General features: G+C 38.8%; 2 protein-coding genes across 4 annotated transcripts in view; one reads left to right on the top strand and one right to left on the bottom strand.

Annotated features, from left to right (window-relative positions):
* Positions 1-1,245: 1,245 nt before the first annotated feature.
* foxh1 (forkhead box H1) lies at positions 1,246-7,352 on the bottom strand. 2 transcript variants are annotated; one of them, XM_060890925.1, is made up of 4 exons: positions 7,241-7,352; positions 5,262-5,735; positions 3,289-3,393; positions 1,246-2,922 (listed from the first exon to the last, which is right to left on the bottom strand). In XM_060890925.1, the coding sequence occupies exons 2-4, from the start codon at positions 5,541-5,543 to the stop codon at positions 2,041-2,043; spliced, it is 1,269 nt and encodes a 422-aa protein (XP_060746908.1). In that variant the 5' UTR covers positions 5,544-5,735; positions 7,241-7,352; the 3' UTR covers positions 1,246-2,040. The 2 variants fall into 2 exon arrangements, with proteins under 2 accessions (XP_060746908.1, XP_060746918.1); XM_060890935.1 differs by having other exon boundaries at positions 5,262-5,731; positions 7,241-7,282.
* Positions 7,353-10,011: 2,659 nt separating this feature from the next.
* ppp1r16a (protein phosphatase 1, regulatory subunit 16A) overlaps positions 10,012-27,500 on the top strand; it is a 38,162-nt gene continuing 20,673 nt past the window's right edge. The window contains exons 1-7 of one of the 2 annotated variants that reach the window (XM_060862933.1): positions 10,012-10,146; positions 23,086-24,769; positions 24,862-24,932; positions 25,510-25,655; positions 25,825-25,928; positions 26,193-26,317; positions 26,504-26,629. In XM_060862933.1, coding sequence (XP_060718916.1) covers positions 24,499-24,769; positions 24,862-24,932; positions 25,510-25,655; positions 25,825-25,928; positions 26,193-26,317; positions 26,504-26,629 — 843 coding nt within the window. In that variant the 5' untranslated portion in view covers positions 10,012-10,146; positions 23,086-24,498. The remainder of the gene's footprint in view (positions 10,147-23,085; positions 24,770-24,861; positions 24,933-25,509; positions 25,656-25,824; positions 25,929-26,192; positions 26,318-26,503; positions 26,630-27,500) is intronic. The other variant, XM_060862924.1, reaches the window with a different exon arrangement.

The raw sequence follows: 27,500 nt of genomic DNA, 5'->3' as shown, positions 1-27,500 counted from the left end.
GTAAATGTGGTGATATATAATGTAGTGCAATAGATAGTGTGTAGAGGTTATTAATGTTTCTATGAAGTGTCATTATTGATAGTGCTTTAAAGTTACTCTGATGATTTAACACTGCTATTCAGACTGGGGTCCTGACATCATTACAGCTCTAATCACATGCAGTTTAAACACTGAACCTCCTTCACACCTTTACAAACAAAGTGCAAAACTAAACTGCAAAGTGACAGTCTCAAACACTCCGAGCACAATCCATCAGTCAAGACATGTCTGACACATGAAATCTGTATCCTCTGTTAATTCGAGTATGAAACATATCTTAGGTGATGGACGACACTTGGGGTACAGCTCCATTTTGGACATTTGATTTCTAACCTGGCTCTGCTGATTCTGAATTCTGGTTGGTCAGGTGTTGATTAATTGTAGCTCCGACAGAGCACAGGTTAACACCAACATGGTGTTTCTAATTCACTATTGTTTCTACACTAACAGCTCATTCACAGGCAACCATACAGCGAATGCTCCGTCTTCAGGACAGGAGCTGACATGCCCTGGTTTCTTGGTAACATGACCATAAAATATAATAAAAAAGAAGCCCATGAAGGAATGATTCTTTATAGTTTTACAGGAAGTTGTTTAGTGCAAATTCCACAATGTAACTATAAATGGATAAAAAAAATTGTATATACTTAAAGAAAAAAAAACATTGGCAAGATGCTGTGGCCTAAGAGAAATAGACACTTGAGGATGTGCTGTTACATAAAAATAATACAGATAACAGATCCTCAGAAACTGCTTCATCACACCACTGCATCATAGATTATTTTCCTAAAACAGCACCAAACTCTGCATTTTATTCCTCACCAATCTGATTCCACCAAATGGCAGACAACTTTTGTAGTTTAGACATTTACAGTCATATTACCAAAAAAAAACAAAACCGAAACGCATTTAAAATGCAAGGCAAATGTTTTAAGACACAAATAGCAAAGACACAAATAACCTCGAGAGCTGCGATGTGGCAGAAGGGGGGGCAGAAATGCACGAGCAAATAGTACATTCTGCTTGGAGTAACTAAGAGGACAATTGGGGGAATACATATTTCCACATCAAAAATGGGAAAAAAGAAAACATACACGGAATGATGTGTCCCTTTTAAACTCTGTATAAAATAAAATACAGAAGGATAAAATGAAAAAAAGAGACAAACAACAAAAAAGAAAAATACTGAAAATGCTGTATATTAGTTAAAGCACATTTTTGAGGGATGATGGAGAAAATATGACAAAACGTTTGGAATAGATCCTTTTTGGTATAAAATAGCCTTTAACAATGGAGAACAACTTTCAACCGACACACACACAGACCTATCTGCATTTGATAAGTTTCCCCTGAATAGCTCAGGAGATTGCAGACTAACGACGAGCCATCAACATGCAGATGCAGCGGCACCGAGATTCTCTCAAACCCGGGGGTTGGGACACACACTGTTTCACACGTCATCTCATCTGTGACCCACACGATCAACACCAACCATTAGATTAATGTGCCGAACACTAACTGGTCCATCAGTTAGCATTACTGTTTACAGTAGCATTACATCCCCATGTGGAATTTAGCATTGAGGTTAGCCATGTGGCATTACAGGGAAAAAAGCTGCAGCATATCTTTTTAAAAAAAAACGTCAAAATAGGAACCACACAAAAAGCATGTAAACATAAGTTAAATACCCTGTTTTTACACAACACCTCGCTTTCTCACAATGTTTTAAAAAACCACATTCAAATGTTAATGCGACCATTTAAAAGATTTTTCTGAAATAATTAAAAAAAAAAACTAAAATGGCAATAAAAAGGTAAAATGAGTGCAAACTGTCAGTGCAAAGTTTTTGGTCATTGCTGTGTTACATTCATCAGTCAATTGGTAGATTTTCCTTGAGTAAACACAGGCAGATTTGAAAGCAAAAATTGAATGATCCTGCCTTTGGATGGAGAGAAAATGATTTATTTCCCATTTAAAAATAATATTTCAGTGGCAGCAGCACTAAGAATACTTGCTAAACAGAGGTCCATATTGATTTGGTGGCATATGCACATCAAAAACACTCTTGTTGGGTGGAACTGACTGCAACATACTGTCCAAGTCCATTAGTAGGGGAGGAGCCTGCAACGAAACCCGCCCACTGGACAACAGGGGCCAGTAAGAATGAGCGCTGAAGTGATTGGGCGCAACATGATGGCTGTAAAATGGAACAGAGCCGAGGGGGATGAAAGGGTTCCCATTGAAGCGCATGCTAGGTGGGGCTACAGCGTTTGGGGGTGTGTACTTGGCGTAAGAAGTTGGCAACTCCCAAGGAGGAGGCGCTGAACTACCGCGCTTCGCTACTTTATTTGGAGGGAAATAATTATTGTATCCTTCGGCTCCATGATGTCCTCCATCTGTCCCTCGTTTTCTTGCCTCGAATCGCGTCATCCCTCTCCAGTCCTCATCTGATGATGAGGAAGACGCAGGACTAGCGGAACTGGCTGATGCACTCCGATTTGATGAAATATATCGATGGCGTGGTGAACGATGGTTTGACTCCACCCCCCACCCATCTCCTCGACCCCTAAGAGCGTCTGCTGGTCTAAAGGTGTGCAAAAGTGAATCAATAGCAAAGGACGAGTCCAGTTTGGGACGATAAAGATCTTCTGGAGCAGGGGAAGGGCGACGGATGGACAGGTCAGGCACGGTGGGTTGCGTTTCATCTTGCTGAGCAGGAGTGTGCCCTTGCAGGATGTAGGGTGCTAGGTCCTGGGCAAAGATGGTTTCATCTTGTCTGGACACGGCTGTGTTCTGCCTCTTCAGCAGTTCCAGAGGGACCCTGCTCACCTCTACAGCCCAGAAATTCCCCTTCCCCTGAGGCTTCCCCGGATCCTTCAGCACCTGAAGAGAGACGCAGCAACTTTTTATGACAAAGATCAACATTCAAGAAACATTCAGAAATTCAAAATTGTTGCAGATTCTGCAATGATGTCCTGGCCAAGCTGTGGAAGTGAAAAAAGCAAGCAGTTGACTGAGAGAACCTAAGTTCAAACATTAGGAAAACTTCCTGAAAACACAAACACAACTTGAGTAACAACTCTACTGCTGAAATCTACTCCAAACCTGAATATTATGGGTTGCTGTATAGCTTCTTAGCTTACTCTGCCTTTACTCCTGGATCATGCTAATTATGCTAGGTGTAACTGCTTTAAAATCAAATTAATTTCTTCACAGTTGTCAATACAGGGACATCAAGGACATACACACCTTGACGAAGCAGTCGTAAGAGGACAGGTTGTGCCGCACCGAATCTCTCCATCCTTTGTAGTTCCCTTTAAAAAAGGGGAAGAGCGTGCTGATCTCTTTCAGGATCTGAGCAGATGAATAGGAGAAAATAAAGTCACAATGTCATGTACCATCATTGCTCTAAATTCAGTATTCCACAAAAGTGAGTTTCGGGTGTAGCACAGACCACAAAGAGTTGTTAGCATTCTTGCTAAACAGGGCAGTATCTGAAATGCTAATGTGGGACAGAAATGTATTCACTAAAATGTAGACGTGAAAGTAGAAGAGGAATTGTTAAAAAGAGAACATGTAGCTAGCTAGTTAAGTAAGTGTGGCTAGCATCAGTGTCATAGAAAACATTTTGTGAATGAAACAACAATCAAGAAACAAACTACGCTACAGGCCGACTACACTAAAGCTACAAACTGAGCAAAATTCAAAACACCAAAAAGTAAATAAACAGTACAATGTTTCTACATCCTATAAAAATACTCAACTTTTCTCACTATTTCTTACTTAATGTTACTTAAGATTAATTAAGACTACCCTGTTTGAGTAGTAGATAGTTCCAGAAATGAAATGAACCATGCTAGCTTTGTCATGCTATCTCAGAGGTATAGAAGCTAATAATATCAGTAGCTGGCCAACTAGCTACTCTCCAACACCAGTTAACAGAGATATTAGCATTACATTACATACATTAGCAGAAATAAATGCACCCGCCTGAAGCTGCAGCATTCAAATTTTATTTATTACACAGTTGTCTTAGGGACACAATTTAAATAACCTGAAGTGTGTTATGGGTAGCTATATATTTCAGATACTTAATGATCATTTATTAATGTAGGTGACATTTTGACCCTTACACACATGATAGTGTGCATTACTTTCACTCCTCCTCCCGTCATCCCTCATTCTTATCATGTTGTCTAAGCAGAGCTCAAGCAGTTTCAACTCACTCCCTGCACCAAAGTGTGTGTGTGTGTAAACTCTAATAATAAATAGTATACCTCCACTATAATTAAAACTATAAATTAATGTTTGTTGTAATAGATTTCGTTATGTTGTGTTTATTAGAAATCAATTTACAGAACCATTTGAGACTTTTGTTTTCACCCCATAAAGTTCATCTTATCTTTTATCTTTAATCCTTATCACAACTAGCTACGAGGGCTGAAACAGGTTTTAAATGGCTTTATATTTTTGCTTAAGGGGTTTGTGCTTTGGGGGGAAAACCTATTTTTTATATTATATATATATATATATATATATATATATATATATATATATATATATATATATATATATATATATATATGTATGTATGTGTATATATATATATATATATATATATATATGTATGTATGTGTATATATATATATATATATATATATATGCAAACAAAAACACACATTTTCAATAAAATGTTTGTTCAGTTTTCTGTGAATAGACTATAATATACTCTATGTAATAGACTTTAAGTTACAATAATCAGAATTAACAATTTATTAATACAAACATCTCTTGATTTTTTTAACATGCAATTAGTTCACTGTGACATGTTGCTAGAAATATATACAAGGAAAAATAAAACGTTCTCTTTAAGAAAGCTATGATTTTAGTTTTAAGGAAATTTCACTTGTATTCATTTTTAAAGAATGCACACAAACTTCATAAAAATGGCTTGATATTGTGAATAATTCTTAATTTTTAGAAGCTGAAACAGCAACCTAGAACTGGCAAAACTATTAATCGGATTAAATGAATCAAACTAACTGCACTCAGAGCAATTTGTGTAAAATAGAATAGAACTGAACAAAAACGTACATTAAAAATAAGAGCTGTATTATGCATTGTATTTCTAGAATGTGGAATTCAGTAATATTTCATGCTGGGGATAATCTACATTCTTGTACAGCAATATTTCACCATTTCCTACAGGTGTTGGTCCTTACCTGAGAGAGGGTGAGCTTCTTGTGCGGTGAGTTCTGGATCACCATGGCGATCATAGCCAGGTAAGAGTACGGCGGCTTCGGGTAGCGCTGGTAGTTCTTCTTCTTGCCCGCTGCGTTTGATGCCCATTCGCCATCGTGCTGATCCGCGGGGATTCGGGTGGCACCGCGAGTCCCGGGCCGAGGCTCGTCCATCAATACGGGCACAGGCTTTTCTTCGGGGCCGGTTAGCTGTGGTAACACACTCCCCATAGCCCCGCTGTGTTGCGCCAAAACTCCGTCCATGGCCCCGGAGTTTGGGCGCAAGGTTTCCTAGGATGTCCCGGTGCACCGCTGCGTGGATGAGATCTGTAGCCGGACTCCGGTCTACCTGTGCGGCTTGGAGGCGCCTCGCCAATCCGCTCACCCCTGGAGCTTTGTTATGCTGATGATAATGGAGGAGGAGGAGGAAAGTTGAGGGCTCCACGTCCTTGCTGTCTGGGGAGCAAACAATTAACACGTTTCACGTCAATCCCACTGTGTAAATAGAGAGGGCAACCATCAGTCCCCTTATAGAGGAGGGGGTGGAAACTAGAACTGGTTCATTTCCATATTCTTACTAAATGTTTTTGAGAAAGTATACGTGATGTTTTCGCCATTATTGACCTTTTATCAATTTTAGCACTATCCGAACATAAAGGGTAAGTAAACTGATTTCTGAAACAATTTTACTACCTCATTTTCTTCTGATTAAATTTTTGACTTCAACCTGGAAAAGCTGAAATGTTCAGTAAATTGGCAAAATGCAAGAATTTTTGAAATTCAGGACTATATCCCAACATGAAACCTCAACATATCATTAGTATAATAATCTTAGGGGGGAAATAAAGTACCAGTACCACTGTACCTGGAAGGACAAATAACCCCAAACCCCCCTGACAGTTTGCTTATAGTAAGTGCTGATAAGTATTGAAATGAAGTCATTGGCTTCACTGGGGGAGGGAACCTAAAAAAAGGGACTTGTTCACACACCATGCATGACTGAAACTGTGGGTTTTAAAAGGACAGACAGAAAAGGAAAGAAGGGGATGAAAGGATAGAGGGAGTGAGAAAGAGAAATAATGTAGCATAGTGGGTTTCACTCAATAAACAAAAGAACACAATATACACACTTGGCTAATGAACACACTCCCAAGTAACACTGGGGGATTAAAGTACAGCCATCTGTAGCAAATAATAAATGAAACAACATTCAAGTAATTTACACAGGATGCACTTTTAAGACCAGCCATTTGTCATTAATGTATTAAAACACATCAATCTGTAAATATTTATTAACAAAAATGTCCATAAATTGATTTACTCTAAATACCACGTCTGAAACAATTAAAGCACTTTTCTGCCTAAAAAGTAGAACTATGCAATTTATGTGCAGGCTTTTGTTCTCTAATTAACAGGAAACTAAATCATCAAACACTACTTAATGCCACTAATATTTTATATCCCAATGTATATGAGGAAGCCTTTAGAACTTCCCTCATAGTGCACTATGCAGGGTTTATAATATCAACACAATGAAGGCTGTACAGAGCACAACACATGGTGTAGGGGACTTTTATCTAGTACATTAAGAACACAGCCATTAAACTGTACTTATTCCAGAGAATACTTATGTATTTGGGACAACACACTGTTCTCAATGTACTAACACACATACACACATACATACATACATGCATACATGCATATACACACACACACACACACACACACACACACACAAATCTCAGAGCTTCAGTTTCAGTTTGTGAGAAGGGAAGGGAAATTTAAAAAGAAACTAAGGTGAGGGGAAAATTCATGGAAAGAAATAAGAAAGAAATAAACAGAAAAAAGAAAAAGTATTATGGGTTAAAAGTAAAAGTGAGGTGTCAGAGACAGGCTACACTTGATTGTGTGCTGAAGATAAACAGGTTTGTTCAGGAGATGAAAAACACACACGTCACCTGTGTTTCAGTGAAAGTCTTTCTCTTCGGTATAAACTCTGTGTTTTTGTTTAAAGTTCAGAATCTTGTTCCTCAGAAAAGCAGAAACTCCGGGAAATTCTGTGTGTGTGTGATGATGAGGCTCTACACCACCACCTGCAGCTCTAATTAGACTCAGATTGAGATTGGCTCAAACACACGCCACTGAAACTAGGTAGTTTTCATAACTCCCTGTCTCTCACTCTCTGTCTGTCACACACACACACAGAATGTGTAAATGTTTTAGCTCTCAATTTTTAAAAACAAGATGATGACCATGAAATCAGAAAGTGTCCATTTTCCACGTTTTTTCACATTCCTGTGTCCTGATTAAATTTAATTCTTAAAATCTTATTAAAAAATTTATTTCTGAGCATTTTTAAATCAAATTTGATTTGAATCAAAGCCTTCATGGACCAGAGCAAACAAACCCTGTTTCTTGGGCTTCCATAACAACTCTGACATTGAAATCCTCAAACAGGAAGTGAATACATACTTCAGCAGCACTTCAGTTATATACAGTATAAAGACAACATGACCAGAGTTAAGAATCAAACTTTTTTGCTACTAAAGACAATTGAAGACTTCCTGTCTTCAATTGTTCCTCAGACAACATCTCAGGAACAGTTTAACATTTTGCCTTAAATATAATATCTTCTTGGGAACCTGATGGTCTCAGTGGCTTCAGGTCTTCCACAGTCCCCAAGGAATGGGCCAGAAAATGCTTGGCCACCTTTAATCGCTGTTTCTATTGATATTTTTTGCTTTTCTGAATGTGTGTTTGCATCACAGCATTTCTTTGCAAGACATTTGAATAGTCATTTAATTGGCAACTTGATGTGAGTTTTATTCTACTAGAAATGTAAAGGAGGTGAAAAGTGAAAGAGTAGCTGTGATGGGTTTTAACTTCATCTCCGTCCTTCTTTTACTTTCATGGATGGTGGATGTGAGTCTTAAACTGGTGAGACCTCACTAGTTAGGGTTTTATGCTAAAGAGAAGCCATCAGTGTACAATACAAAAAAAAAACTTTTTTCTTGTAACGTTTCTGGGAGCCACAATACAAACGCACAAACACAGACACACACAAGCTGAACAAGCCCCCCACTGATTCCGAGACGCCGAGGCTGAAAGGTCGACTCGTCCTGCTGAGTAAATCCCAGTGAGCCACACAGACTCTGGCTTTGTCCTGAATCGGAGTCTGAGCTGCTTTTAGACTCGAAAGGGACCCTATAACTTTCAGTTTCTAGACAATAAGCTTAAAGTTAAAGGTGTCTCAGGACTCAGTGTGTCTCTTCATCTTTTATCTGTAACGTGCTTTCTGACTTTCTTTTAATCAATTAAAGGGAAAGTTGCCAGTTTTATAGAAATTAAGAACATTAAAGACGTCAGTGTAAAAAGACTTTAAAGTAGTTAAACTGATGCTAACTTCATTTAATGAACGAAAAAATTATATTTAAAGCCTTATTGTGTATTAATTAGATTTTCACATAAATATATATTGATTATTGATAGAATAATTATATTGATGGAATAATGAGATTTTCTGTACCAAGCACTACAAAGTGGGAATACAAAAAAATAAAATAAAATAAAAATGAATTTTAAAGCACTTCTGACCTTCACATTCACGTGTTTGTCTTATGACACCTAAATGTTTTCATGGAAATTTCTCCTTCATTCGTGACACAGGGGCTGCTATTTTCCACATATAATTTTGCAAATACATAGAAAACTATAAATGTCTCAGGGTAATGCCTTTAATGAAAAACATTTAATATACAAATTAAATGACTATAACATGGAGATATCAAATAGAAAATGACCAAAGACAGAACCGTCTTTTCCTACAAATGTGCTGCTTTGCGTTGATCTTATCTTTTCTATCTTGTAATCTCTGGGTGTGAAAGGGCATCTCTGCTGATAGGAATGAAGGAATGACATCTAATTAAAAGCAGACAGGAGAGAGAGAGAGAGAGAGAGAGAGAGAGAGAGTTTTTTCCCTTCAGCCTCTGCACAGCGTCAGTGTCAGCATAGTGTTGTCTCCTGATTAAAAACTCAAAACGTGACTCATCTCTGAAGTTCTACTGTAAAGGTTTTAGGTGTCTTTTTTTGAATTTGCAATTTATGTTTAAATGTAAAAAAAAAAATTCATCTTCCAACTTTCCTTTTCATAAATATAGGAAATTCTGAGGATAGATTCTTTTGTTGCATTGTTTATTTTACCATTTAGCATTTTTAGGATTAACACAATAAAATGGATTTTGATCAAATTCTGAATGACAATAAATCACAATTCTAACCTTGAAACACACTTTTGTAACAATACACGATAAAAACCTGATGTGAAAGACGAACTGTTCACTATGAGTACTGAACATCCCCAAGCTTCATACTGTAAATGCTATTTATTTGATTGATTAATTGATTGATTGATTGATTGATTGAGTATCTATCTGTCTGTCTGGCCAAATGTGTGTTTGCTCTATAACAATAACACGTTTTGAAAATGAAATAAACAATTAAAATTATTCAATAATTACTGTTCCCAAATTTCTGTAAAGTCTACTTTTTCAGGTAATTTTTATTTTTTTTTTTGCAACAACGTTCTCATCTCAATCTAGTGGACAAAATGAATATAATTAAATGAATAATCGCTGTTTTGCTGCCACCACGTGTTCAGATATGCGCATTACAGACGGAATAATGTCGCCCCCTTGCGGATAAAGGCATTAAAGCGGCCCTTTAAGTGGGACAGCGGCGCGGTTGTTATGGAGAAGCTTTACCCCGCCGAGCTGCATACATGGAGTGGCTACGCGGGACATAAGCGGGCCGATTAACGCGGATATGACTTCACCAGGCCCCTCCAGCCAAACTTCAAGCGAAACAGGTCTGCTTTTCTTTTTGTGCACATTACGGTGAGGTTTTTAGTTATTTTTTTGGAATTCTGGTGAAAAAAACCATGTTCGTTCAGTTTCCGCGACAGGTTTCCTTTCCAAGTTACGTTATGCTACGTTATGCTATGCTATGCTAACTATCCGGCTTCTCTTTCGGTTCTTAACTTATTAACTTAATCAAAAAAGCGCGCAAAACAATACTTTTACTTTCACCACCTTCTTCGACTTTGTGATATTTCACGTCTAAAAACGCGAGTGACACGTAGTTTGTGATCTTATACACGATAAATGTTTTCATTTATTATGAAACATCCTGTCAGGGATAGTCGTGGCTATGTTCGTTTTCTCTTCCCACCCGTTTTAGGACAAGTCACGCCCTCCCCTGCACAGGATTGGTCAATGCGTGCAGAATTCTACACGGTGATAGGAAGATTACGTGTGAGGGTGCGCGGTTAGCCAATAACGTCACAAAACAGACTTTATGTCGGAATACCGGGGTGTAAAGAAAACGAACACGTAGTGGCTAACATAGCCCCTGCATCCTGCTAACGTCAAATAGTGATAATTGGATTCAGAGGAATTTTTAATTATAGTATTGTTTAAAATTTAATAATAAAAAAATTATGTAGTTATTTTCTTTTTTAGAAGTTTTATATATTTATATTTGAATAATTTATTTTTATAAATCTAACTTATTAATGCAAATTTTATACAATTTAAAATGTCAGGTTTTTATTTTGTACCTCAGTGTTTTATTTCATCTTAACTTCGATTCATAAATCGTTGTGTAAAGTTTTATTGGTTTATGGTTATTGTGGGGCAGAAGTAAAGCTGCGTGCGTGCATGTGTGTGTGTGTGTGTGTGTGCGCGCATTTATATTGCTTATCTCAGATTGAACAGATTAACGCTGGTTGTAATAGAACACTGTACCCACGCACTACCCTAAAGCTGAAACACTGTTTATTTACGTCTAAAATCAGGGCTTTCCAAACTAGTGGCTGCAAATTCTCCTCTTTCATCCTTCACCAAATAATGTTAGAATATCATAGATTGTGTGTGCTGATATTACAAAATGTCACATTCAAGACACATTTAAATTAATAATGTGTGTTATTTTCCTTTTTTGCCCCTGCATTTCAAAGGAATTCAGTCTCCACCCTTCAATAAATAAACTAGTGTCGTGTCTCAGATATCAGCTGTATGCACTAATCCAATCATTGAATACTAACACGAACCCAGCTTCCCTTTCTGGCCCGTGTTTGAATATTAAAACTCATGTCACATTCAAACCTACAGAAAGCTCGGTTTTGTGTACAAAAATTCTGGGTTTTCTGGATTATTAAATAGCTTTGTTGTTTTAGGCTAGAGTTTTAAGATGCAGATCATGACAGCGGTCACAACGACGGCTGAACTTGTCGGTGTTTTTAATGCTGCTGAGTTTTGATCTCGCCAAAGAGTTCAGCTCGGAAAGCTGGAGATCGGGGACGTTTTAGCTCTGAAATGCCATTAGAATGGAGATTTTTATTGCTCAGTGTGAACAGTGCTGCACTACTTCAGTAGAAACCAGGCTGCTTCACGTCATTTGGCAGTCAGTCGCTTGTGTTGCACATATTTCACTGTCAGTTTGTACAGTTGTCCTGAATTCCAGTCATTTGCTTAAAATTTACAGTTTGCTCCTAAAGTGTTAACACAAATATAACTGTTTATTTTTGTGTTTTTCGAGTGTTTAGGAGCAAAGAAATGTGTAACTTGTATATGGTTATTTTATTTTTAATTCTCCTACAGCTGTACGAAATAGCTGAACGTGTCTTAAACGTGTTCAGAAGTTTGTCCCGATTCGTCAGGGAGTTTTTCAGACGAGGTTGCTGGATAAACTGTACAGCAGAATTCCTGAAAGAAAAGTGTTGCATATAAAAAGCTACGAAGTTTTTGGAAACATTTGTGTTTAGTTGCGTGTAAGGAGATGCTGGAACACAAGCCTTCATTGATTATCTTCATATCACATCACTGTCGATGAGTTAATGCTAACATCAGTACTGTGACTTTACATAGCGAGTTTAAGTCACTTATTTATTTCAACTAATTTAGTAAAAGTTGTTCGCTTCACATCTGCAAGAAATCAATTCCAAAACACACACAAAACTTAAGATTGTTCAAGACAAAAGTAATGGCACTGTGTATAAAAGGTTGCCATGACCATTTGATGGTTTAGCACCTGCCATGCTTAGTGTGCACTTTTTCACTCGTTTGTCGTCTTCATCTCTTTCATGCTTATGCGTTTTGTATAAATGTGCCAAGAGCAGGCTTGGGAATTTTTGGCTGATTTAGAGTTTATCAACATATTAGTTGATGCCTCCAAAAGTTTGTTCACACGGATATCTGAGAGTATATAACGCAAACAGAAGTCAGTCATTCCAAACTGATATGTTGATTGGCTGAAACGACAAAGTGAAATAAGAACTATGGTCTTTTGCTGTATTGTTGAGTAAGTGCTGATCCTAGAGTACTATGATGTTAAATTGTGGCGCTCCTACACAAAATGTGTACCGTGTTTCTTCTTGTTTTTTTTTTCCTGTTTCCACATCCTCTCTCTGTCTCTTTCGTCTGAACATGACGGAGATAATCTGTGTGGGTTTATTCGTGGCCTGTATGCTTCCTGTACTCAATAAAGCAGCACACAGTCTCTCCTGCCCTACAGCTGGCTTATTTAATTTCTGCAGAACATGCAGAGGTTTCTCTTACATTGTGTCTGCTCTGGAGTGCCTATGTTGACAAAACCAATCAGGACCATCAGAGCTCACTTAGCAAGGTGTTTGTGGGCAGTCACTTCTTAAGTGAAATTACAAACAATGCATCAAAATCTGTACGAAAATGTACTGAAGTAAAAGTTTCAACAAAAGTTACTTTGAAATGTGTAGTATTCAAAAGTTAAATTCATGTCAGGTAGACTGATTTTATCTCAAATACACAACCAGTATTTGATGCTAGTCTTACCTTGGATTAACAAAGAAAAGCAGGTAACTCAAGTGAAATATATCTAGTTAATGTTAGCAAATTATTGAAACCTGCTTCAACCTGCTTTTGCAAATTAGATGACACATTTTTTTGTTTTTCTTGTAAGATTAAAGGAATAGTGTAAGTATTAAGTTACAGCTGCACTGGGGTAAAGTAGGTAAAGTATCTCTGACTACACTTTTAAATGTCTTCATCATCTAGGCAACATGATCTGTAGGTTCATGGAACATGAAATGACCACAGCATTGTTTAAGATATGATTTTAGTGTTGTGGCGCCAGCCAATCATCCGAGTGAGATCATCACGATACGTTTAATGGAAGAAGCAAAAAGACTTGCGCTAATCTGTATTTTTACACGCTGCTTCTAAAGCTGGATATGACCCAGAAATGCAGCCTATCTAGGTCACATCGTTATACATGCATTAACTGAATGACACTGACCGTAATTTAATGTGCTAGCAATAAAACAAGCTTGTTCACTTCAAATGTATCATCATTAGTTCACGCACTCTGAGGGTTGGGTTTACTGAGAACAATAAATAGATATGCTGTGAATTTGGGACAGAGTCTATTGTAGTTGAATTACTGTGCTAGCAAGTGTGACTAAAGGCAGCAGCAGATAGCGTATGGAGGAAGGAGACATGATTCTGGAGAGGAAAAGAGATTAAAACACACTGGAATGTTCGTGATAGGGGAAGTATGCTAACACCCAGAGGAGTACCACAGGGCTGGATCTGATTCTGATATGTGATAATGAAGCGTAGGCTCTGATTTATTTTTACTGACATTTTTGGACTTGTATACTAGCTGTCTGATTAAATAACTTTGCTTTTTAATTCCTACAGACTGAGAAGTAGTTTACACTGGTAACCACAATAATACAACGCACACTCACAATGAAGTCCCAAAGTCCCATATTACTTATTTTCTTATAAACAATCAGTCTCACTACCAACCCTGCTATCCTTTATTGGGCCAGACATCATCTTGCTTGCTGTTAAGATTTGAACAGTACTGGTTCCTGCTGTAGATGTTAGGATCACTAACTGTAGCTGCAGCGGCTTCTCATGAAAGGGCTCTTTCTGGAAGCAGGTCCCATGAGAGAGTGTGCCATCATGGGTGCATCCCTTACTGCCTGGAGGACAGTATGATCCTGTAGAGTGCTGATGGAGTGTGGAGTCATTGAACATGGCTGTTACCTGTAATTAGGTGATGTAATTCTGTCAGACCCACAAATTTGCCTTACTGGTTCTGATCTGTGTGCTGGTCTGACGGTGTTATGCCAGTCACATAGAACTCTTTGCTTTGCTCAGGTGCTCCTCAAATGGCCTGGCCCATGGTTAGACTTGTTTGTCTGGATGGCACACATGGTGTTTCTGGAGGAGCATACTCCCTGGAGTGTGGCACATTCACAAATTTAACACCCTGCAAAGCATTTTTAATCTGGCCTGACTCTTTTGTTCATGTCTGGTCAGTTCAGCGTTGACTGTGGATCTCACTCATGATGCTGGACAGTTCTCTGGTGAGGATGTACTACCCACTGCTGGCATCACTGACAACTGCCTCTCCTGCTTATTCTACACAGAATACTGCAATCAGGCCACAGCTTCTTGCTTGTTGCCCCAAAGACTGTGAGGCCCTGGTTTCTCCTGCTTGTCACTAGAGGTTTAAACACCTTGCTGTCCTCCCTGAATATATCTATCTTGCTGAATGAATATACAGTCCTCTGCTGAACAGCAAAGGCAATTTTGTTGTTTTTGCTATACACTAAAAACATTTGAGCTTTGATTTATCCTATGGCACCTTTAGTTTGAACCCATCCAAGTCTAGTCTTGCTGTAAGCCCTTGAATTTACAGTCTAAGTGTAGATTGCAATTGTTACGAAAGCAGAATCCAGGAGGAAGATTAGAGTGTGTTGCTTCAGACCCATTGCACAAACATTTGGTGTAGGCAGTACAATAATTTGGAATTCCCTGAAAAACAGACATAGGAAAACTACAGCATTTCATGACGGAAACATTGCAAGAACTGTGAAGGAAAACCTGAAAATATACTGTGACGTTACCAGCGACCTCCATAGCAACCTCTATCCACTGTTTGAAGAAGACATTAAGAGTAGAAATTTAGAGGTGTTTTTATCATTGAAGCTGCCATTTATGTTTTTTCTTGGTTCTTCAAGAAAGTCAAAGGTTTTTGCATTGAACACTACATCATATGGTCACTTTGTTACTTTGCTGAAGATCTCAGTGTGCATATTGGTGATATTCCTTGCTCCTGGAGGTTAGCCAGTGTCCACAGAAACATCACATTATGTAAAGTAGCGCTTGTTAATGATGATATAATCTGTGAGGGTGTGGACATAAATTCAGTCCTGCAGCGGCATGTGTGTATGTAAATAATCAAAATGACTGGTTCAACCTGTCTAACGCTCGCATATTTATTTAATATCTCATTACTGAGTCAGAATCATGTCGGTTTTCATCATGCCACCTCCTCCTTTACCACCACCTTCTTCATCTGATGAAGTCATAAATGCCACAGCAGCTGACCACTCTTAAACCTCTAACATGTTAACTTTCTTTTTATTGTTCTCTGTATTATTATATTCTTTCTTTAGATATTTTTCTTCCGAAATAAATTTTTAATGTTTTATTTTTATATAGTATTTTTCCTGAAAGCCGCTTAACAAAGGTTTTTGGACTAAGTTTAGTTCGTCAGTATAAACCTACAGTGAGGCAGACTGTGGTGAAATTTTACATTTATTTCTAAATTGCTTTTAACCGTGAACATTTTCAAAAAGAATCTTTGCAGAAAAACAGATTTAGGTCCTAATGAACAAGTTAGAAGTGATGGTGATGAAGAAAATCTCCAGTGAGGGAAACATTAAGATGAACCAGAATCTCTTCTACATGCCATAGGATAGTGCAGGACCACCAGATTCCACAGCGTAGTGCAGTTTTGGAGTATAGTGAGATACCAGTGGATGCCAGCAGTGCAATCCCACCAGATACCTTCACAGTGCGATATTGCAGTGCGATCCCAGCGAGTCTCTTTATTTTGGTTACTTGACAGACAGGAAAAACATGACCTGATTCTGAAAGGTGTTTAGATGTAACAACACAGCAGACGGTTGTGAGTTGTAACCCACATTTCAGACCGTCACACCAGTGTGGAAAGTTAGCTTAACTTTAACTATCCATGCTACCACAATGTCCGATGCTGCATCTGGTGTATAAGAAGAGATTATGCTCGTAACAATTAAGAACCGCAAGTACTATGATGTCTGTCTCAGAGCAGCAAAATTTGTCTAGTCAGTATTTTATATTGTGCTGGTTACACAACATAATGCTGTCTCATGGCTGATATCAGCAGGTAGTGTGAGGTCACTGGATAACACCAGGATATCACTGGATGTTGTAACTGTGTTAAGATTGCAGAGTGCTTTATGTGAATGCTTTTTGCTTCATGAAACACAATCTTATCACTGTGTGTGTGTGTGTGTGTGTGTGTGTGTGTGTGTGTGTGTGTGTGTGCAGACATTATCAGAAGGTTGTAAAAACAGCATAAGTTCAGTGACCTTCACTTTTAACCCCTTGAAGTGTTAAAACTCAAAGGAACCAAACCACTTCTGTTTCTCTCATGTTCCTGTGTTAGAAGAAGAGTGTGAAGGTTGTGCTGACTGTATGAAACACCACATAGAATAACAGCTTCTCTGTAGGACATGCGGAAAGTGATAGCATAACGCTGCTCAGCAAAGACTTGGAGCAGTGAACAACGCAGAGTGAGGGCGTTGTACAACTGAGTCTGAAGCACAATGCTAAAATGCCTTCGCTAAAGTGTAAAGATGGAATGGAATAGAAGCCTGCTGTGTCGACTTAACTGCCTCCAAACCTCTGTCACTTATCGTGCACTTGGATCCGTAGGTTCATCCAAAATTGCAAAAAATTGGAGGTTTGGGGTCAGAGTCCTTGGTCAGCCATAATACATCACCCTGGAGCAGAGAGGGTTAAAGGCTTTGGGCCCAACAGTGGCTGCTTGGCAATGCTGGGGCTTGAACCATGATCTTTTGATCAACAACCCAGAGCCTTAACCTCTTGAGCCAGCACTGTAAACTCCACAACACTGCGAAATCACGCAATGCTCTGTCCATTGGTTTGTTTGTCTAATGATCATTCAGTATCTGACCAACATTATGAAGTGAGAGAAGTAGCTGTGCTCATGCTGCCTAAACCTCCTGCCTACTTGGGGAACTCCGTTCTGATTTAAAGCACAGTGAGATCTCTGTCCCTAACCCTGTACGTTACTCAACATTTCACTGCGTCTGCTTGACACAAGCTTACATGAGCGTGTTTACTGATGAGATACTTTATCAGAATATCTTGGCTTTGATGCTATGGGCATCCGCTGCATCACTTCCTGTCCTGAGCGTCTTCATCTGCTCTGATTTCTGCTAGATAATATTCCCACAGGGGATTCGGCGCTAGATCATGAACAAGTGCAGTGCTTGTAGTGGACCAGATATTAGAACTGTTCCATGTCATGAAATGATATAGATTTTTACCGGATTGCAATATCGCTCGCCTACCTATTTTTATTATAAACACTTCCAAGTTTTTTGCTAACATGCTCCCCTCTTTTTAAACATGGCATCTTCTTACTAGCAATAATAACTGATGTTAGAGGGTTAAACACTCTCTCTCACAATAATGAAATCCTTTGTGTTCATGTTTTACAGAAGTGAACCGTGTAGGTTCAGTAGGAAATAGTTTTACACCTACATCTAACATAGCACTACCGCCCTGCTGTGTCGACTTAACTGCCTCCAGACCACCGTTACTTATCAAGCACTTGGGTCCATAGGTTCATCCAGGTATTTGCAGACCTGCTGTTTGTCAAACCTGAACATCGTGCATTCACATGTTTTTTTTTTTTTTTTCCATATTTATTTACTGTGTGAACACTACAGAGTATTTATTACTGTAGTAGCCCCACCCACTTTGTTAGCTTTTCTTTTTTTCTCATAAGAAATTGTGTGTGTGTGTGTGCATGCACTCTCATGAGAGAAAGAGAGAGGGAGGTTTTATTCAAAGTTTGAAAAGATCCACTGTATGAGTTTCCATGTGTTGGAGGGTGTGTTCTCTCTAAACACTAAATATACCTGAAACTCAGAGGTCATCAAAGTCACTAGAACTCAAGCTCACAGTCGCTAACACTTCATCTGAGTTTCACTATGACGTTATGAAGGCAAATTGTTCCAGATCCTCCGATTGTTCCAGATCTTCTTATTTGATAAGATCTCATAAAACGCTCATTATATATTCACAAGATTTCCCCAGATCACTGAGAAATATACCAGCTGTTGAGCTGTTCTATGATTCTGCAGAGAGAGTGAGTGCGTGTGTGTCTGTAAAAGGCCCTTCTGTGAAAGGGCCGTTGTATGAGTAAGTTGTTGGGACGGAGGGTCCATAAACATGATTTTATTGCGTACACAATACACAGCTTTCATAGTTCCAGCTGTCTTAGTAAGCTCTTTAACTCAACATTACAATAAACACCATTATTTTTAGTCACTGTAGTTAGACGACACGAGTAATTAAAGAATCAAACCAAACAAATGGCTTTGACTTGCAATTTTTATGAAACACTTTGCAGATGTAATTCTGGACTAGGGTTGGGTGATATGGCTGAAAACTGTATCACGATATCAGTGTTTCATATCATTTGATATCGATAATTATTGATATTTTTTCATGACCCATTTAAAATAAGGACCAGGAGAAAAATATATTACATTTAAACATTTTTATTTTAAACTTAACCATCCTCTGATCATAATCCCCTCAGTTATTAAGACAGAAATGTCAACAACCATGGAAAACTCAAATAATTATAATGTAAACATAAGTCTAAAGTCACAATGAACACTTAACAATTATCTCTTAACATTTAAGGTGGAAAATGAAAGAAAATGAAGAAATGCTTAATAAAGTCTAATAAAATAGTGCAAAGTGTTAAATATAAACATAGAGAAACATGAGAATTTAGTGCAAGTTTAGTGCTAGGAAGTTCACTAGCTGTTCACCTTCTGGTGAATAAAGTGTTTTAAAATAAGTGTTTTGCAGGGCTCTCAAGTTTTGAAGACAGGCAAGAGTGACATTTCCAACCCCCCCAGCAAACCAATACATTTGTGTGAAAAATACAATGTGTGGCGGAAGAGCGTGACAAAAGCCCGGAATGCGTGACTGTCAATGCGTGATACCTGACAGCCCTGGTTTTGTAAACATAAATAAAACTGATGTAGACTGAGATACAAATGTAATATAAAAAAAACAAACCTGATACAGTACAGTAACATTGATTTGAAATATATAACACCTGCAGAAATATGAAAAAGTCGCTGATATTTCCTCTTTTATTTACAATTTCCTTGCTCGCTGCGGCTCATTTTCTGCTTATCAGTCGGCGGTTACTGAAGAAGAATCCAGCATGAGACAACGACATGGCGCAACCAAACTTGATACTGTTACATGATTGGCTGTTAGCATGTCACTCCCTATGCAACCTTTGTTTTCATACGATGAATAAAAAATATTGAACGTTTTATCAAACACATTTTTTATTGATATCGATCACGTGTCTATCGCGATTTTACTCAAGTAAAAGTACAAGTAGTTATGGACCATATTTACTCAAGTAAGAGTAAAAGTAACAATGTTAATAGTTACTTGAGTAAGAGTAAAAAAGTATCCGATGAAAAAACTACTCAAGTAGTTATAGTTACTTCTCATCTGATTGATATGAAGCAAAAACCCTGATTTTCAAACTACTTGGAGAGCTTTCACACTCCTCTCCTTAAAAGTCTCTTTATTCTGCTAATATAAAACACAGGTTGAAGTAAAGTAGCCTATCTCAGTCCTGTGATGGGCACATTAACATCACATAACCTGTCATTTGCAATAAAATCTCAAGCACACCCAGGTGGTTTTCTAAGTTTCCAATCAATTGGTAATTATGTATCCACAGGCACTTTGCACAAATAGCAGTAAAAATAGTAGAAAAAAATAGGCTTATATATATATATATATATATATATGTGTGATTAATGGTTTAATAATGTAAATGAATGATGTGCTGGGCTAACCTGCTCTTCCTTTTAAGATTAATTTACTTTATTCTTAAATTTGTTACATTTTATAAGTAAGTACATGTATTCTTTAGGTAGGGATAAAACAAAATATAATCCCGTTTTTATTTTGTATATGTTCCACACTTTAGTGGAAAAAAACTTAAGTGAGATGTCAAGATTTGCGTATAAATGCAAAACATCTTACAGTATGCAATTCAATTTATTTTGTGGAACATGGATATGAAAATGCAGATGCTTATAATGAACGTTTGTTCATGAACGTGTTGTTTGTAGGGTTCACAGGATTGCACAAGAGCGTATATGAGGGAAAACATTCAGACAGTGTGTGAAATGTAGTATTACGTTAAGGTCCAAATAACGTAGTTACCAAATTGCCATCAAATAGGCATAATTTTGACACTTACCGCTACATGTTTTTTTTTAGGTTGGAGCTGGAATTCTTGTAAGTTGCGATGTCTGTCTGTTTTGGTGCACACAGAATGCATCGCATTATAAAGCTATTATTTTTTACATCTTGGAGTGAAAATATAGAATTAATTTGAGGCCACGGGTGATCTGCCTTTGATAAAGCGCAAACATCTTCCTCTGCTTCAGCCAACATCTTCCAACTAAAGGCGCGCTAAACTTCAGCGGGAGATGCACAGCATACTCTCGCGCAGCAGCAAACTTGTCATATAAACTAATTATTATTAAATCTCATATTTATTACCATTTGAGTAACGGAGGAACGCTGCCGATTATAGCGAAGTAAAAGTAGATTTGAGTAAGAGTAAAAGTACGCATCTTTAATTATACTCAAAAAGTAAGTTACCCAAAAAATTTACTCAGGTAAATGTAACGAAGTAAACTACTATCCACCTCTGGTTATACGGCAAGTCGAGATATTCATTCATTCATTCATTCATTCATTCATTCATCTATCTTCTACCGCTTATCCGAACTACCTCGGGTCACGGGGAGCCTGTGCCTATCTCAGGCGTCATCGGGCATCAAGGCAGGATACACCCTGGACGGAGAGCCAACCCATCACAGGGCACACACACACTCTTATTCACACACGCAATCACACACTAGGGACAATTTTCCAGAGATGCCAATCAACCTACCATGCATGTCTTTGGACCGGGGGAGGAAACCGGAGTACCCGGAGGAAACCCCCGAGGCATGGGGAGAACATGCAAACTCCACACACACAAGGTGGAGGCGGGAATCGAACCCCGACCCCCGACCTGGAGGTGTGAGGCGAACGTGCTAACCACTAAGCCACCGTGCCCCCAAGTCGAGATATTCAGGTTCGTTATTCAGAGAGTTTTCTTGTTCTCTCACAACCATGTAAACAGTCAATTTAGGACACGTTCCTTCACACGGGTAGAGCTAGAAAGAGTGGAGCCTGCAGATTGGTTAAAACAGGAGTGTGAGGAATGTCCTGATGTTGCTATGTAGAGCAACTGTTTTTCTCAAGAGCCTAAGTAGTCCTGTGATGACCTTTCTCCCTTCTCTTCTTTCTTTTAACATATTTACCTGGTCACAAGTATTTATATGTTTGTATTTTATAGTCGCTGACCTTCAGAATAGTTAATAGAATGTAGCTGAGATCCACATCACAAAATAACTCCATCTTTCACCTCTGTCTCCATCCTCAAGTTTCACCAAGCTGCTTATTTACTACATGTGCTCACTATGTAGTACATAACATAATAAAGCTTACTTAATGCTATTCTTTACACCTCATATAGTGTTGACGTTCACTTGCACATCATCAAAAATGTCCTCCAACAAACTCCCCTTCCTGATTAAAAGTATTGGCACCCACGGCTCCATTTTATTCCCTGGGACAGCAAGTGTATCAGGCAACGTTACTGTGCCGTTCTAAGTTGCACATGAACCTCTGGTTAAATGTGCATGAAAGGAGAAAAGCAGAGATTGTTGATGCCTCTGATGAGTCTTCGTAGTTAGCTCAGTGAGCTTGCTCTGTTCATCTGGGGTTAAACTGTATGTGTGTATACAGTGATAAATAACAACAGGCCTGCAGTCACAGTGCGTAGGTAGGTGTGTCTGCGGTGTGTCTGAAGTCAAATTTAATTTACAGTTTGTTTTTTTCCTCTGCTCTCTTCTGGACGTTTCTCCTGCAGAACGTTCTTGCATGTTTACTGCTCCACTGACATTTATCAATAATGCATGCAGTACTACAAACACGAGCTGTTCACTGTACCTTAGCTGAGGACCGCAATCTGCCCGTGTTGCTTTTCAAAAGTAAAATCTTTTTTAAAGAAGAAACAGAATAAAAAGGAGAAAAGATGATTCAATTTAATTTTGGGTTTTGTAATTATCGCAATTCTTTTAACAAAATTATACAATAAACACGTCTCCTCATAAGTGTGTGCTGACATTTGTATTCATGCCTTCCTTGTAATGCTTCATTGTTACTATAGCAACAGCTCATTTACAGGGAACAGATTGTTTTAAAATATAGCTGATAGTTTGTGGAAGAAATGTATTCATTAATATTCATTTAAGTATTCATTTTATGTGGAAAGAGTCTTTAGTGTTAGAGCTAAAGCTGTAACTTTGTTTCCCCACATCATTAGGAAAGAGTTTACACTTCTTTGCCATTGTTTTTCTCTTATTATTATGAGGAGAGATAATAACCGGAGACTGAAGGGAACAACAAGAACTGATTTTTTCCCCCATGTAGATTAAATGTAACTATAAACAGATAAAGTATAATGTCATCCTTTCTCTCTCCCCCCCCCCCCCCCTCCTCCTCAGGATGGCTGTGCTTCATTTACACCCTCATGCACTGGAATATAAATGAAATTCACTGGACTGTAGTTATGGATCCCAATCCTGAGGAATCACTCCGAATCGATCTTCTCTCAGACCTGCTCTGAGAATTCAAACCTTTTTCTTCACTCGGTTTTCATTTCAAAGGTTTTTTGTTCTGACGCAGGAAAAATGGTTGAACATCATTGTCTGCTGTTCAGGTCTTTTAATCAGCCGTGAAGATCCAGACCAGTCGATATAATCCAGAGGAGCAACGAGGAAGACCAGGAACACGACCAATCTATGATTATCACTCCTTCCATGTTTTTCACTTATTCAGTGTTTTTCACTTATTCAGCTCTGCTGTTCTTCCAAGAAAATAACAACAAAAAAGTGGATTTCTTTGTGTGATATTCACTCCACAGGTTAAAAACAGGAAACTGCAAAAAAAAAAAAAAGAAAAGAAACATGAAGATGTTGGAGAAAATCTTCACTTTAACGCACCTGTCTTCCACATGATACCCATCTTCTGCACCTCAAGATAATTTCATTCTTCGATTGAAGTGAAGCTGAATGGTTTGGCTTCTGTTCACCAGCACATTTCTACCTTCACTTCATGAAGTTTTGATTCATTTCAGCTTGAACTTGCACTATCCTTGGTGACTTTGAGGCTTCGTCCTAAATCGCCAAAACAAAGAAGCTAAACTAAAGAGCATTTTTATCCAGTGGACTTCATGCCCAATGAAACATTGTTGTTTGGTTTCACTCACGTGCACAACTGGTTGTATTTTTACCTCCTAAGACAAAGTCTGCGTTCAGATTAAAGTATCGGCACCCCCGGATTTAATCCGAAAACCGTTTCAAAAGAAGTCGGATTTGACAATCAGGAACTTTCTCCACTCTGCTTCCACACTTTACAACATTTATTTTTAACATTTCCGTTATTATTTCAGGAGTTTGGTTCAGTTTTTTCAGCCTGGATTGCTCTGTACTTTTTGCTTTCAAACCTCAAGACATTGCCTAGTTCATTTCAGTTTGGGGGGAAAAAAAATCCTGTTAAATAAATGTAATCTTTTTTCTTCTTTTTTTGTTTTGTTTTTTCTGGTCCATGTTGAATATTCATCAACGTTCAGTGACGTTTTTGTTTACTTTGGTGATTTTTGTCTGAAATGGACAAGCACCACCGTTAAGCCGAAAATAGTAGTGAGGAGGTCTGAAATTTCAGAATCATCTCCACAATCAGGAAATAAGAAGCTCTTCTGGAACCACATGGTGAACCGGCCTGGAGAAGGTCGCAATCAACATCACCAGCAAAAATCAACACAAGGAATGATTAACATCAGATATCTCCTAATCTGGAAACAAGCTTAAACCAAACCGAGCCTTGTTTTTTTTTTTGTTTGTTTTTTGTCGCCTGTAATGGCAGAGCACAGTGAGCTGCTGTCTGAGATGACGAGTGTGGGACGCCTCTCTACTACAGACCGACTGAAGCATGCGCAGAAGAGACGGGTACAGCAGCTCAAAGGCTGGGCACAGATGGAGAAGGAGACCGCACGCATGGGGAAGAACAGCGTTGCATGGAGGAAGAGTGATGCTGACAAGAAGGGCAAGAAAAATGGTGGGAAGAAGGTGAGGTTTCCCAGCAACATCACACTGCTGGAGGCTGCTGCCAGGAACGACCTCGATGAAGGTAAGAAAGTTTAACGTTCCAGAAATGGAAATAAATAAATGGGTAAAAGATGAGTGGGATAAAGATTGTGTGGTTGTTGTTTTTTTTTGCAGTGAGGGAGCTGCTGAAGAGTGGTGTTAGCCCAGACCTCTATAATGAGGACGGACTCACAGCCTTACACCAGGTACCCACACACACACACACACACACACACACACACAGTATAATCATTGCTTTTCCACATTGTTGTGTTTCCACTGCAGGAGCTTTATTCGAAACTCAGGAAGTGTAGCTAGCCAATTGTTTTCACCCCAGTACTTCCAGAATGTTCCTTGCTTCCTGCTGCCGAGTCTGTACGTTTCTACAGACCCTTACAAGCGTCGTTAAACGACCAGTCTATCATCCAAACCTGCTTTTGGATAATTTAATAGGATAATAATAAAATGTTATTTGATGTTCCTGTTGTTTCCTGCTGGAAAGGTTCCAGGAACTGTATAGCTTTTGCTCTGGAGAGTTTCAGAACCTGTCAGTTCTTCCACTGCATGTGAAGCACTATTTTAGAAGATCTAGTCCCACAAGACTCTACAGAGTGTTCAAATGATTCTGCTTAGGGATTGCAGGACGCGTTGCTTGTTTGGACATGGCATGAGTGTAAGCCAGTCTGAAGTATTAACAACTGTCTGAAGAATGTAAAGGATTAAGTGAAACAGAATTGTTTTTATTAACGAAGTTGTTTCATTTCTCTTTCTCACTTTGCCCAGTGCTGCATTGATGACTTTGTGGATGTGGTGCGCTGTCTGCTGGAGTCCGGTGCGAATGTCAACGCTTGCGACAGCGAACTCTGGACTCCGCTACACGCTGCTGCCACCTGTGGACACACTGGCCTCGTCCAGATCCTCGTCCAGGGGTGAGTGTCTGTCTTTATGTTTAAGTCGGAGTAGCACACCTACCATGATGAAACTGTAGTACAAACTACTGTAACTGCTGGATCATCACGTATTGTGTAAACACTGTGTTTTTGGGTAGGGTTTGTGTGAGGTCATTTTGTGTGTGTGTGTGTGTGTGTGTGTGTGCAGTGGAGCTGATCTGCTGGCAGTAAATGCAGACGGGAATATGCCTTATGACCTGTGTGAGGATGAAGCCACACTTGAGCTCATTGAGGTGGTGATGGCAGAACAAGGTGAGTTTCAGAGTGATGTCACTGCAAAACATCAAATCTTATTACAAAATGTTATACTCTGTGAGCCTCAGATGCTCCTCCCATAGATTGTACCATGTGTGTAATACACCATCCTGGTCATAACTCTCAGAAGCTTACTAATCAACATCTCATTGGCTCTGATCATGATTAGTCATGTGACCGTGTGAGATGTTCCTTGTTGTTATAGACAGACAGGTTATGTTGGGATTAATTGTGCTCTAAACTATTTCCACCTGTGCACAGGCATCACTCAGGAGCAGATAGACGAGTGTCGTGCTGCTAAGGAGAGAGCCATGCTGAATGATGTCCAAGCACTAATAGACAGAGGGGACAATCTGAACGCCAAGGACCAACAGGGGGCCACTTTGGTAAGAGAGAGATACAGACAGACAGAGAAAGGGAGAAAGAGATAGTCAAGTATGCGAGAGAGAGAGAGAAAGAAAGAAAGAGCTAAGTAAGCAAAGAGACAGAGTGAGAATGAATGATGGAAACAGAGAAAGGTAGAGACAAGAGATGTGATGCACATGATGTAATGTGTGTGTGTGTGTGTGTAGCTGCATGTAGCAGCAGCAAACGGCTACTTGTCAGTGGGAGAGGTGCTGCTGGAGCACAGAGCGTGTGTGGACGTGACCGATGCAGACGGATGGACACCGCTTCATGCCGCCTCCTGCTGGGGACAGGTGAGCAGTGCACCCTGGAAAATTATACAACAACACTTTGCAATTGCCTGATCACTTTATTACAAAGAAACACTGAACATGATGGAGAGATGAAAGGAAAAGCTCAAAGTAGTTTTTGCTTTATATGGGATTTCACAAGCTTCTGTCTGTAAAGATGCTGAGGTTCGTGTCTGAGATTTTTGTTTTTAGGCGATTTTGCATCTCAGTACACTTTGGTCTGCTGGCAGTCTGATGACACAACACACAGACACTGAGTTACATTATTGCATTATCACTGAACAGTTTATCATACAACTTATCGCCTTACCACTAAAAAAACAGTTTCTCGCAGATCCACTTCCATTTATTATTGCAGTTCTGGTTATTCCAACCTATTCTGGCTGCATCAGCCCAAATTTCAACACAGTCCTCATTATTGTAACTATTTGGTTCTCACATTTCCCAGTACCTGTAATCCAGAGAAAGAAGTTGAAGACAGATCAGATTCAGATGTTCCATTTCAGATTCATTGGCTGCTTCATCATCTGATCCCTAGTCAACACTACACAATATAGAAAATCTGAGACCTGCACACGCTACATGTTTTTTTATTTATTTATTTTATTTATTTATTTATTTTTATCTTTTCGTTAGGATCTGTTGCTTTTTGAACATGGCGGGATCCACATAGGCGCATCCCCAGAGATCCCAATTGAAGTGCACCTGATCTACATATCCAATAAATAAATGCACATGCACATTTATCTGCACCATTCTTTATGGAAAAAAAAGAAATAAGAGGGGAAAATGTGGAAGAAGTTTTAATTGGAAATATGCAGGCAACAAATGTTCTATTCCGCATAAAGAACTGGACGTGCAGCAAAAAGAATTA

The sequence above is a fragment of the Tachysurus vachellii genome, chromosome 2 (genome assembly GCF_030014155.1).
Source record: "Tachysurus vachellii isolate PV-2020 chromosome 2, HZAU_Pvac_v1, whole genome shotgun sequence".
In the NCBI taxonomy this organism is placed as follows: Eukaryota; Metazoa; Chordata; class Actinopteri; order Siluriformes; family Bagridae; genus Tachysurus; species Tachysurus vachellii.
This window is presented reverse-complemented; position numbering and strand designations above follow the sequence as displayed.

Bases quoted from the DNA above. Each gene is read 5' to 3' on its own strand.
- foxh1 (XM_060890925.1), bottom strand. From the start codon at position 5,543: ATGGACGGAGTTTTGGCGCAACACAGCGGGGCTATGGGGAGTGTGTTA. The intron at 3,394-5,261 runs GTAAGGACCAAC...TCATCTGCTCAG, and splicing joins AGAAGCTCACCCTCTCTCAG to ATCCTGAAAGAGATCAGCAC. The intron at 2,923-3,288 runs GTGTGTATGTCC...GTCTCTCTTCAG, and splicing joins CTTACGACTGCTTCGTCAAG to GTGCTGAAGGATCCGGGGAA.